At 42.7% G+C, this 13,383-nt stretch overlaps 1 protein-coding gene across 1 annotated transcript in view; it reads left to right on the plus strand.

Moving 5' to 3' along the window:
* The window catches only part of LOC135541673 (low-density lipoprotein receptor-related protein 1B-like), a 130,175-nt gene that overhangs the window by 22,863 nt on the left and 93,929 nt on the right, over positions 1–13,383 (plus strand). Inside the window, exons 19-29 of the mRNA XM_064967996.1 lie at positions 40–284; positions 1,214–1,345; positions 1,619–1,846; positions 2,108–2,282; positions 2,454–2,548; positions 2,746–2,895; positions 4,957–5,097; positions 5,846–5,971; positions 6,211–6,342; positions 6,516–6,650; positions 8,280–8,409. Coding sequence (XP_064824068.1) covers positions 40–284; positions 1,214–1,345; positions 1,619–1,846; positions 2,108–2,282; positions 2,454–2,548; positions 2,746–2,895; positions 4,957–5,097; positions 5,846–5,971; positions 6,211–6,342; positions 6,516–6,650; positions 8,280–8,409 — 1,689 coding nt within the window. The remainder of the gene's footprint in view (positions 1–39; positions 285–1,213; positions 1,346–1,618; positions 1,847–2,107; positions 2,283–2,453; positions 2,549–2,745; positions 2,896–4,956; positions 5,098–5,845; positions 5,972–6,210; positions 6,343–6,515; positions 6,651–8,279; positions 8,410–13,383) is intronic.

Genomic DNA, 13,383 nt, shown 5'->3' on the forward strand with positions numbered 1-13,383 from the left:
ATGATTCTAATAGACAAACATCTATCTTCATCTCAACAGGTATGATGCCATATTCTCTGCTCTGTACGATGGGACTGGTGTGATAGAGATTCTGAAGGGACATGAGTACCTGTCACATCCCTTCGCTGTCTGTCTCTACGGAGGTAGTGTCTACTGGACTGACTGGAGGACCAACACTCTGGCTAGGGCTAACAAGTGGACAGGAGCCAATGTAACAGTCATCCAGAAAACCAGCGCCCAGCCATTTGACCTTCAGATATACCACCCCAGCAGACAACCACAAGGTAGGCTACCGCACTCTCTCAAACATTAAGATAGCAAGGTTGAAAAGAGAGCGGGTGTTTTGAATTAAAGACAACCTTCTCAGCTGGACAGGTTGAAAAGTTTTGTTTGCTTCGATCATAATGAATAACTTGTTGTATGGTTGTGTTTTAAATGTGTTGTTACATCTGTGTCTCACAAAATAGTTTTCACTTTCTATGTCCACAGTTCTCTGAGAGATAAGAAAGTGCCATAGTGTCACCTTAAAGGGGTGATAAGCCCAGTCATTCTGGATGGAGGCTACTGTTTAGTCTAAATTACACTATAGTGCCTGGAAATAAGATGAGGTTGCTAAAGTAGTCAAATATTTAGTAGGAAACAACTTTGCCAGCATTATCATGTTGTCAAATTTACTTTAGACATATGGCAAAGTTGTCATTAGCTTGCAAAGTCTGTCAAAAATAGCTATCAATGCTAATGCTAGCTAGCTAAATTCTGTGTGCCTCCCCTCAATCTTAGCTAGCTAGTTAACATTATACAGCATCTAAAGTCAATCTGGCAACTTAAAATGGTAACAAAAGATTTCATACTAATTATTTGTCTCGTTTTGAATGTCATTGTATTTCCAAGCCACTGCAATACACTTTGGATGAAATCTTGACGATACATTGAGTAGAATACCTAGTCAGGCATCAGTCCAAAAATGAATGTTCAAAACAATATTGTGACTAAACATGCAACCCATTAATTGGTTCATCAGGCTTTATTTTCTATGTCTGGACTTTTGGCAGTAGGGTTAATTTACAGGACTCTGCCTTTCACAAATCAAATACGTTTCCTTCCAAGAGTATCCGAATCTTGTATTAAAATAAACCACACTCGTTGATTATTGAAACCACATTTAGTTGATTATTGAACAACATCCTCTCCTCTCCCCCTCTCTCGACGATAGCCTCAAATCCCTGCGAGGCGAATGGCGGTCGTGGACCCTGCTCCCATCTGTGCCTTATCAACTACAACCGCACTGTATCCTGTGCCTGCCCCCACCTCATGAAGATATCTGCAGACAACTTTACTTGCTTCAGTGAGTGAACCTCACCTCTTCATCCGTTTGTCAGTCAGTCTGTCTTTACTTCAGTCTCTCCGTCCAGCCATCGCGCCATCTATCTATCTAGCCATTCATTCCTTCATACAATCCTCCACATTCATACACTATAGTGCGTGTCCCTCAAAAGTGAGTCATTTCAAAACACAGCAGGTTTCTACTGTTTTGAGATAGCACCTGCTTGATTCTGAACTTTGAAAGCAGGCTACACGAAGCAATGTCAACGTCCAGTTTTCTCTTGTCCTTCAACAGCACTGAAGAGATTCCTTCTGTATGTGCGGCGAACCGAGATCCGTGGCGTGGACATTGACAACCCTTACCTGAACCTGATCACAGCCCTGACGGTCCCAGATATAGACGAGGTCACAGCAGTGGACTACGATGCATCAGAGGAACGAATCTACTGGACTGACGTCAAAACACAAACCATCAAACGGTCCTCCATCAACGGAACCGCAATAGAGACGATCATATCCGGAGGTAGAGAAAGATGTTCACCTCTGTTTTCTGAAACGTTCCGGTTTTCTGACACTTATGTAACTGAACCAAAATGTTTGTTGTAAAATGTTTTCTCGGACTGTTACACTGTTTTGCGTCCATTTGAGGTCCTTCTCATAGGTAGCCCGTTCTAATTTTCACACCTGTCAGGTTGTTCAAGTGATAGACTCCGTACATGACTTTATTGAAGAGATGAGCGTGACCGTATTGATGTTGTCTTCTGCATATCCTTTTTTTTTGCAGGTATTGTTAATGTAAGAGGTCTGGCCCTGGACTGGCTCTCCAGGAACCTGTATTGGATTAGTTCAGAAAGCGACGAGTCACAGATCAACGTGGCGAGGCTAGACGGGTCCCTGAAAACCTCTGTGGTTCACGGGATTGAGAAGCCTAAGTGTCTCACCGTACATCCGTCTAAAGGGTAAGATTCCATTTTTGTATGTACTTTTATACAGTTCAATGTCTGATATTGATTAGGTATAACAAGATATAGTCAAATTAATGCTAGTTACATGACATGATAAATTAGGCACTTTTGTGTTGGTGTTCTGTATGCAAAATATTGTTTTCCTATTGAGTTTTTACCTTCCAGGAAAATGTATTGGACAGATGGCAACACAATCAACGTGGCCAACATGGATGGAAGCAATAGCAAGATCATTCAACAGAACCAGAGAGAGCCAGTTGGTAAATGTCACATGCACAATACAAAACATCCACATTTAGTGGCCAGTACCAGTTGTCTTCTGCCAATGTATATTGCATGACAACAGTAGTGCTACTATCTGGTAACAAACGATATTGCAAGATTGAGTGAGACGATTGGTAGAACAGCAACCCAATAATATGCCGGTCACAACTCTAATCGATGATGTCTCTCCTAGGCCTGTCGATAGACTACACGTCAGATAAGCTGTACTGGATCAGTGGAGGCAACGCCACCATCAACAGGTGTAGTCTGGACGGTAGTAGTCTGGAAGTGCTGGAGACCATGAAGGAGGAGCTGGTTAAAGTGACGGCTCTAGCTGTTATGGGTGAGTGGCGAGAGTTTAGAGCATGGGCCCGTGTTCATAAAGTGTCTCAGAGTAAGATGTGCTGGTCTAGGATCAGTTTGGCTTTTTTTAGAGCATGGTTCTATGGATGAGCACTACTACCCTGAGACTCTGTGCATATTCTTTTGTCTTAGAAAGTGCCTGATATAGATATGTTGTGCCCTTCCAGCTCATAAAAGTATTTTCTGCCCAAATTGTGTTTTGTTTTAAGTACAAGTCCATTGATTTGGGGTTTGTTTTTAACTGGAGTACATGAGTAAAAGGGGTTTTGACAGCGATGAACCTTTGCTGTCTTCTTGCATTGTATTACTTGTCCGTTTCCCCATTTCTGTTTATGTCTGTCTCTGAAACTATTCTAATTCATGTTTAAAATTGCATCCCGTCTGATAAAATGCCTCATCCAGACAGAATACTTTAGGGAAGTTTCTCTGGCTTCAGTGGGACTTGTTTAGCCTCTACAGTGATGGGCGAAAGAGCTGCCTCCCGCTAGACAAACAGAACACAGTAACCAGGCTTTCTGACTTAGTGATGGGAAACCTGGGCTTTCGATCCGTCCGGCTCACCGACTGTCTGTTCCAGGTTTACTTATAGCTGTAGTGGTGATTGTATAATATTGTATTTTGTTTTAATAGTACAGATCATTGAGGGAGAGTTTCTCTCCGCGCTCAACAAGACAGTTGATCATGATGCTATTAACAGGGTGGAATGATTATTTTTTCGTATCGATTAGATGGTTGTATTCATTTGTTTAATATCGTATTATTTAATTTTGTAGTGGTTATTCCCCATGAGTAACCCTACAGGGAGTTAGACAGGGGAGAAACATCATTATTGGTGTGCTTCTCGCTCTGGTTTTGTTATGATTCCTTAATTTAGAGTACCTCTCTTATCTGCTTGGGATATTGAAATAGCCTCTGGCATATTAAAATGCTATCTATCTATCTACAGCATGGTCTGCCGTAATTCTGTTGGGAACACTGTTTGATTCTGATGTAATTCACCTGCAGAGGGACTGCTGTTTATATTCATCCTACCTGTGCTTTAACCACAGAGACATGTTTTTATTTTTTTATTTTTTATCTCTGCGGTTTTAACACGCCGTCTTTTTGTATGCTCTCCAATCCTTCCCGTCATTCGAGGAGATTATGTTCTTTGTTGATAGCTGTAGTCCAGCAGGCCAAAAGCCAAGAATGGTCTGGCGTAAGCCCACTGTACTGTAGCCCATTCAAGTCTGCAGACAGATTCCAAAAAAAAAAAAACGAAGAAGAGAAAGTTAAGTTCCCTGTCTACAGGCACAGGTTTGGTCTTGCCTCAGAGGTTTTCTGACTGCTGAGCCGCTGTCCGACGTCCTTTGTGCCGGGCTGACTGTACCTCAGCGTTGCCTGTTTGCTGGAGCTGGGCTCATGCATAAACATTTGCATTTCTTTCCCGGTCAAGGGTGCAAGTACAGTACACGGGCTTATATTATAAGAAGAAAATATGTCACATGGCCCAGTTCCTCTGTTTCCTCCCTGGAACCCGTGCCCCTAAGATTTATGGGTAGGGGAATGAACTTAAGATCCTGTCTCTCTGTCTCGTATCACCCGATTCTCCGAGGAAGAAATCTGAAAGTCCTCCATTACACAGCTCCTTCCTTGTCCCTTCTTTTACGAGCGTCCCAGGAGTCCGCCTCGGGCCTACTGTATTCATCAGCGAGGGAATACTGTACAGTGAGAGCTATACATACCTTATGGATAATACAGTATTCTACCGTTCCTAGAATGTATTAAATTCAGTTACAATTGTATGTTACAGTTCCTAGGAAAGCGATCATTCAATGTGTTATCCGGGTCCAGTGATATTTGTCGTGCCTCTGTGAACATGCTGTATAGCCGACTATCGATGAACAAATGGGCCGTTAGCTTTTGATTGAAGGGTCACTCGCAGAGACGGCATAGAACCACTATTGCTACTGCACAGTATTCATGGCCTTTTGAATAGCTCTGATTTATCAATATACTTGTCAATTCAGTCATGAACAATCATTGATTTTTCTGTCTTCAGGTGCCAAGCTGTGGTGGGCTGATGACAGCTTGGCCCAGTTGGGGACCGTCAGTAAGAGAGGTGGGCTGGACATGGTGGTTTTACGCAACAAGACCACAGGGATTGTTCACATGAAGGTGTATGACGAGGACAGCCAGACAGGTAAAGAGTATGACTGCTAACTCAATGCTTTCACTCAGACGATGTCCGACCTCCTTTTAATGCTTTGTTGTAGGCTTTTGACTTGAAATGACTTGAAAAAGTGTTTTTGATCCTCTCTTGAGAATGCACCGACATTTTTTTTAAAATCCAATTGGCCCAAAAATAATGGTTCTTCATTGAGACACAGCTTTATTGAAATAAGGATTCCGAGTAGCAGTTTTGTGAGTCATTGGCAGTATCATCCATTTCATTGACATGTCCAATATCATGATTGCTCTCAATCTCTGTTAGTATTAAAAATGGCAATTAAGGTGTCTTAAAAATATAAATCTTTCAACTTCCTCCTCAAACTTCCTCTGACCGATTAGCTACTTCATTTATCTTTTTGACACCGACCACATGGGAGTATGTCCATGTCTCATTAGTCTTCTCTCTCTCCCCTTCTCCTCCCTCTCTCTCCCTCTCTCTCTCTCTCTTTCTGTCTCGCTCGCTCTCGTCCTCTCTCTCTCACACACACTGGAAGTGCTCATGTGCTCATACTGTAATCTCATGAAAATAACCGGAACGTAATGCAATGCAGATGTACTCTGCCTAACTCTGCCCCCCCCCCCCCATAATGCTCAGTTAAATAATAAGCATGCTGTCCTACTGTGTCATCACTGCGTTGCTTCCTGAATGAATACACAAGCATATACAATGACCATGCCTAGGTGTTAAATTTACAGTGTAATGTTCCACTGCTGTGCAGGGAGGAATCTCTGTCAGGACAACAATGGTGGCTGCTCTCAGCTCTGCTTCCCAACATCAGAGAGCACACGGAGTTGTTCCTGCGCCGTGGGCTACAACCTCCACCCCGATCGCATGTCATGTGAAGGTACTGTACCCGCTTCTCGTGGGAGTACACTGAACAGGGAACACAACACATGAAAACCGACATATGAAAACATATGATGTGAATCTGATTTTGACATCTGGCGTTGTCTATGAGCGTTGCTTTGTTGTGTTTGAAGGACTAGGGTCTTTCCTGATGTGATGCGAAGGTTAGAATCACATTTTACATGTACAGTAAATGCCATATAGTTGATTGGGTTGGCGTTGTGTTTGAACTTGAAGGCATAGGGTCTTTCCTGATGTACTCAGTTCATGAGGGCATCAGGGGGATATCCCTGGATCCCAGTGACAGCAGTGAAGCCTTGATGCCGGTGACCGGCTCAATGATGGCTGTGGGGATTGACTTCCATGCTGGTGAGTGTATTGGCATTGTTTTTTTGTGATTATTTGGACTATTCTTCATGCTTCGGATTGCAAATGAATCATTATCATTTCAATGTTTTAATTGTTATTTTTAATTATAGTTTGTAGAAAACAAATGAACGGAAGAACATTAATCCTTTTCAATTAATTGATTTTCCTAATAGGAAATGACACGTTATATTGGACAGACATGGGCTTGAACAGAATATCCAGAGCCAAGCGAGATCAGACGTGGAGAGAGGACATTGTCACTAGTGGTATCGGCCGCGTGGAGGGGATTGCAGTGGACTGGATTGCAGGTAAGTAGCCGAGCTCTCAGAGTTAACCTTTACTTAAGAGAATACAATGTCAAGTACAAAGGAGGACATACAAGTGCAGTTGTGGTCAAATACAGCGCCTCCGGAAAGTATTCTGACCCCTTGACTTTTTCTACATTTTTGTCAAGTTACGGCCTTATTCTAAAATTGATTAAATTGTTTTTTCCCCTCGTCAATCTACACACAATATCCCCATAATGACAAAGCCAAAACAGGTTTTAGACATTTTTGCTAATGAATTGAAAATAAACAGCTGAAATATTACATTTACAGAAGTATTCAGACCCTTTACTCAGTACTTTGTTGAAGCACCTTTGGCAGTGATTACAGCCTTGAGGCTTCTAGGGTATGATACTACAAGCTTGGCACACCTGTATTTGGGGAGTTTATCCCATTATTCTCTGCATATCCTCTCAAGCTCTGTCAGGTTGGATGGGGAGCGTCGCTGCACAGATATTTTCAGGTCTTTCCAGAGATGTTCTATCGGGTTCAGGTCCGGGCTCTGGCTGGGCCACTCAAGTACATTCAGAGACTTGTCCCTAAGCTATTCCTGCATTGTCTTGGCTGTGTGCTTGGAGTCGTTGTCTTGTTGGAAGGTGAGTGCTTAGAGTCGTTGTCTTGTTGGAAGGTGAACCTTCGCCCCGGTCTGAGGTCGTGAGCTCTGTGGAGCATGTTGTCATCAAGGAGTCCCTACCGCTGAAAAACATCCTCACATCATGATGCTACCACCGCCATTCTTCACCGTAGGGATGGTACCAGGTTTCCTCCAGATGTCACGCTTGGCATTAATGCAAAGACCTCAATCATGGTTTCATCAAACCAGAGAATCTTGTTTCTCATGGTTTAAGAGGCTTTAGGTGCCTGGTGGCAAACTCCAAGTGGGCTATCATGTGCCTTTTACTGAGGAGTGGCTTCCGTCTGGTCAGTCTACCATAAAGCCCTGATTGGTGGAGTGCTGCAGAGATGAGAGAGAGAAGTTATTATTATTTATTTTTTTAATAAAAGAAAAAAAAATATCAGCAAAAATGTCTAAAACCTGTTTTTGCTTTGTCACTATGGGGTATTATATGTAGATTATTCAGGATTATTTTGTCCATTTTAGAATAATGCTGTAAAGTAACAAAATGTGGAAAGAGTAAAGGCATCTGAATACTTTCCGAAGGCACCCATGCATGATTCACTATTTCTTCTAAAATAAGTTTAAAAAAATATGTGTATATATATAAAAAAAGTTCAGCACAGGACCAAGAAAAAAATATCAAAATGATATTTTTCGCTTCAAAGTATAAAACAAATTGCCTGAACTAAATTATACAGAATTTAAATTAATTTGGTTGGAGGCAGGTGATTCTCATTTACAGTGCAACATCTTACTGGTAAAAATAGCAGTTCAACCATAGAAAAAAGAGAAAACAGAACATTCTGCTCCACTGCGCTCCATTGTAAAGTGCAAGTGTGCCAATATATTTGACTGCAACTGTAGGACACACAGAGAGACAAGAGCCAGAGGACATACTTCTCAAGTAAGACATACATAAAATGTAATGAATTGACTGACTTGTAATGCAATGGTTGAACACTGTACAAAGTCATGTTTGGGTTGTTTACTAGGTAATATCTATTGGACGGACCATGGCTTCAACATCATCGAGGTTGCTCGACTCAGTGGCTTGTACCGAGCCGTGGTGATAGCTGAAGGACTTGACCAGCCCAAAGCCATTGCTGTGCACCCGGTGAAAGGGTGTGTACAGTTTTTCATTTCAGTCAGCACTTTGAAGTCCACCTGCTTGGTATGTAATGAACACATCCTATCTACATAACGTATTCCCTAGAAATGACCACCAAATAACCAATGTTTTAATTAAATTTGATAGCCAGTAGTAATGAACGTCATAAAACAATCTTTGCAAGGTTATATAGTAGAATTATATAATTACAGTGCTGTTAGAAAGTATTTACACCCCTTGATGTTCTCCACATTATGTCAGAATCCAAGGGACGGCCGACTCAGGTCTACTGGCCGTCTCTCTCTCGGGGGTAAACCCTTGTGTCCCCTGGCATACTGACCTTTTCTATGAAGTTTTTTCTGCTGGTTACTTTAATTACATTTTAATACTATAGAATTTGTATGCATTCACAAATGTCGACTGCACGATCATTTTGGTGTTTTATGTCATGGTTTTATTTTGTGTGTCTGTCTAAACAGTATTTCTGTCTCAGCTCTGTGCAAAGTGTTTTCAAATCTCAGGCTCTTGGATATATTTGCATCTCAAGCGAACTCATGGATAGACTAACCTGTTCCCCCGCACATTGACTCTGTACCGGTACCCCCTGTATATAGCCTCCACATTGACTCTGTACCGGTATCCCCTGTATAAAGCCTCCACATTGACTCTGTACTGGTATCTCCTGTATATAGCCTGCATATTGACTCTGTACCGGTATCCCCTGTATAAAGCCTCCACATTGACTCTGTACTGGTATCTCCTGTATATAGCCTCCACATTGACTCTGTACCAGTATCCCCTGTATAAAGCCTCCACATTGACTCTGTACCGGTACCCCCTGTATATAGCCTCCACATTGACTCTGTACCAGTATCCCCTGTATAAAGCCTCCACATTGACTCTGTACCGGTATCCCCTGTATAAAGCCTCCACAGTGACTCTGTACTGGTACCCCCTGTATATAGCCTCCACATTGACTCTGTACCAGTATCCCCTGTATATAGCCTCCACCTTGACTCTGTACCGGTACCCTCTGTATATAGCCTCCACATTGACTCTGTACCGGTATCCCCTGTATAAAGCCTCCACATTGACTCTGTACTGGTATCTCCTGTATATAGCCTCCACATTGACACTGTACCAGTATCCCCTGTATAAAGCCTCCACATTGACTCTGTACCGGTACCCCCTGTATATAGCCTCCACATTGACTCTGTAACAGTATCCCCTGTATAAAGCCTCCACATTGACTCTGTACCGGTACCCCCTGTATATAGCCTCCACATTGACTCTGTACCAGTATCCCCTGTATATAGCCTCCACCTTGACTCTGTACCGGTACCCTCTGTATATAGCCTCCACATTGACTCTGTACCGGTACCCCCTGCATATAGCCTCCACATTGACTCTGTACTGGTACCCCCTGTATATAGCCTCCACATTGACTCTGTACCGGGATCCCCTGTATATAGCCTCCACATTGACTATGTACTGGTATCCCCTGTATATAGCCTCCACATTGACTCTGTACCAGTACCCCCTGTATATAGCCTCCACATTGACTCTGTACCGGTACCCCCTGTATATAGCCTCCACATTGGCTCTGTACCGGTACCCTCTGTATATAGCCTCCACATTGACTCTACTGGTATCCCCTGTATATAGCCTCCACCTTGACTCTGTACCGGTACCCCCTGTATATAGCCTCCACATTGACTCTGTGCCGGTACCCTCTGTATATAGCCTCCACCTTGACTCTGTACCGGTACCCCCTGTATATAGCCTCGCTACTGTTATTTTACTGCTGCTCTTTAACTATTTCTTATTTTTTACTTAACATACATTTTTGTTAAACCTGCATTGTTGGTTAAGGGCTTGAAAGTAAGCAGTTCACTGTAAGGTGACACCTGTTGTATTGAGCGCATGTAACAAATAGAATTTGACTTGATTAGTCTTAACTTGTTTAGAGTACTTATAATGTAAATATATTGATTTCACCTTCCTACAGCAGAGCTATTTGAAAGCCACATATATCAATAGATTTCAGAACACGTTTTATAAGATACTAGCCTACTCCTGTGCCCCAAACAAAACCAAAGGTGCTATGATTATACTTAAGAGGAATATTAATCTTAATATGAAGGTGGGGGTCTCTGGGGGAGTCACTGATAGACAGAATTGTCATACCTCTGTTACTATTAATGGCACTACATTATGTTTGTCCTCCATGTATGCACCAAATGCTTTTGATAAATAATTTTTTGAAGACCTGAAGCTTAACTTGTTAGACTTCCCAGACTCAGTGACCATCCTTGGTGTAAAGAACCCGATGGGAGACAGAGAGCTGGTTTCAAGCGCAGGGCGCAGCAGGTGTTTATTGGAAAGGACCACAGAAGGCAGGTAGCTGGGTCAAGCAGACGGTCATACACAGTGGGTCCAAAAAGGCAACAGTATAGGCAGGGAAAAGGCTAGTAACGTCGTCCGGGAGATCAGGCAAAAGGGAGGTGACAGGAAATCTGATAGGCTAAAGTACAGGCAAAAGGCGTCGTTAGTGAGGCAGGCAAAAACTATCATACACGGGAGGATTACGTTACAGGAAAAACAGGGCTCCGAATAGAAGAGTGTAACAAAACAAACCATACCTCACAATGATGGAGTGCAAAGAACTGAACTAAATAGTGTGTGATAATGACATGCAGGTGTGTGAACAGGTGATTAGAATTCAGGTGATTGGGATCTGGAAAGTGAGCTGCGTTCAGGGGATCTACGTGTTTGAGAGTGAGCTGGAAAGTGAGCTGCGTTCAGGGGATTTACGTGTTTGATAGTCTGAGTTGGGGGCAGACGTTACACTTGGGGGAGATTTTAACTTGACTCTAGATCCTACAATTAATACCACCAGTGATATCCTCTTGGCACTCCGGGCACCTTCCAATTATATTAAGACCTTTTTAGATGACTTGAACATTGTGGATGCCTGGCGCCTAACAAATCCTAGTACTAGAGATGATCTTATTTTCTGCCCCATCATCAGACTTTCTCACAAACTGATTGTCTTCACCTCCCCTGTTTCTCTGAAATGTACATCCCCATGCAGAGATTTGAACTATGCTGCTATCTGACCATTCTCCATTATTGATGTATTCTGAGATTTCTCCAGGATTCACAGATTTTAAGAAATGGCGTTTCAATGTTTTTCTTTTGCCGGATAGGGAAATCTCAAACTACATTTTTGATATTGTAACGGTTTTCTTCTGGGGAAAGAGAGGCGGACCAAAATGCAGCGTGGTTAGTTTTGTACATCTTTAATAAAGATGAAAGTACAACAATCTACTAAACAAGAAACGTGAAAAAAAACAAAACAGTCCTATCTGGTGCCACAAACACAAAGACAGGAACAATCACCCCCAAAACCCAACACAAAACAGGCTACCTAAATATGGTTCCCAATCAGAGACAATGACTAACACCTGCCTCTGATTGAGAACCATATCAGGCCAAACATAGAAATAGACAAACCAGACACACAACATAGAATGCCCACCCAGCTCACGTCCTGACCAACACTAAAACAAGGAAAACACACACAAACGATGGTCAGAACGTGACAGATATCTTACAAAGTGGGATTAAAATGGATTTAATTATAGTTTTGGGAGGAAGATTTTTTTTTTACGTTTATAAAAATCATGAATAGTAAAACACTAATATAGAGTGCATTCGGAAAGTATTCACTTTACAGCCTTATTCTAAAATTGATTAAATTAACTTTTCCCTCATCAATCTATGTATGAGATCCCATAATTACTCATTGAAACAGGTTTTCTTTTAATTGTTGCATTTATAAAATAAAAATCCCCAGAAATACTTGTTTTACATGAGTATTCAGACCCTTTGCTATGAGACTTAAAATTGAGCTCAGGTGCATCCTGTTTCCATTGATCATCCTTGAGATGTTTCTACAACTTGATTAGAGTCCATCTGTGGTAAATTCAATTGATTGGACATGATTTGGAAAGGCACACAGCTGTCTATTTAAGGTCGAAGGAATTGTCCGTAGAGCTCTGAGACAGGATTGTGTCGAGGTACAGATCTGGGGAAGGGTACCAAAACATTTCTGCTCCATTGAGGGTCCCCAACAACACAGTGGCTTCCATCATTCTTAAATGGAAGAAGTTTGGAACCACCAAGACTTGTCCTAGAGCTTGCCGCCCAGCTAAACAGAAATCGGGGTAGAAGGGCCTTGGTCAGGGAGGTGACCAAGAACCCAATGGTTACTCTGACAGAGCTCCAGAGTTCCACTGTGGAGATGGGAGAACCTTCCAGAAGGACAACCATCTCTGCAGCTCTCCACCAATCAGGCCTTTATGGTAGAGTGACCGGACGGAAGCCACTCCTCAGTAAAAGGCACATGACAGCCTGCTTGGTGTTTGCCAAAAGGCACCTAAAGGACTTTTAGACCTTGAGAAACTAGACTCTCTGGTCTGATGAAACCAAGATTGAACTCTTTAGTCAGAATGCCAAGCGTCACATCTGGAGGAAACCTGGCACCATCCTTACGGTGAAGCATGCTGGTGGCAGCATCATGCTGTGGGGATGTTTTTCAGTGGCAGGGACTGGGAGACTTGTCAAGATCGAGGGAAAGATGAACAGAGCAGATCCTTGATGAAAATCTGCTCCAGGGCGCTCAGGACCTCAGACTGGGGCAAAGGTTCACCTTCCAACAGGACAATGAGGACAAGGCAGGAGTGGCTTCGGGACAAGTCTCTGAATGTCTTTCAGTGGCCCAGCCAGGACTTGGACTTGAACTCGATCGAACATCTCTGGAGAGATCTGAAAATAGCTGTGCAGTGACACTCCCCATCCAACCTGACAGAGCTTGAGAGGATCTGCAGAGAAGAATGGGAGAAAGAAACTCCCCAAATAGAGGTGTGCCATGCTTGTAGTGTGTCACGTTCGTTGTAAGAAGGAGACCAAGGTGCAGCGTGGTA

Source organism: Oncorhynchus masou, chromosome 6, assembly GCF_036934945.1.
Source record: "Oncorhynchus masou masou isolate Uvic2021 chromosome 6, UVic_Omas_1.1, whole genome shotgun sequence".
Taxonomy (NCBI): domain Eukaryota; kingdom Metazoa; phylum Chordata; class Actinopteri; order Salmoniformes; family Salmonidae; genus Oncorhynchus; species Oncorhynchus masou.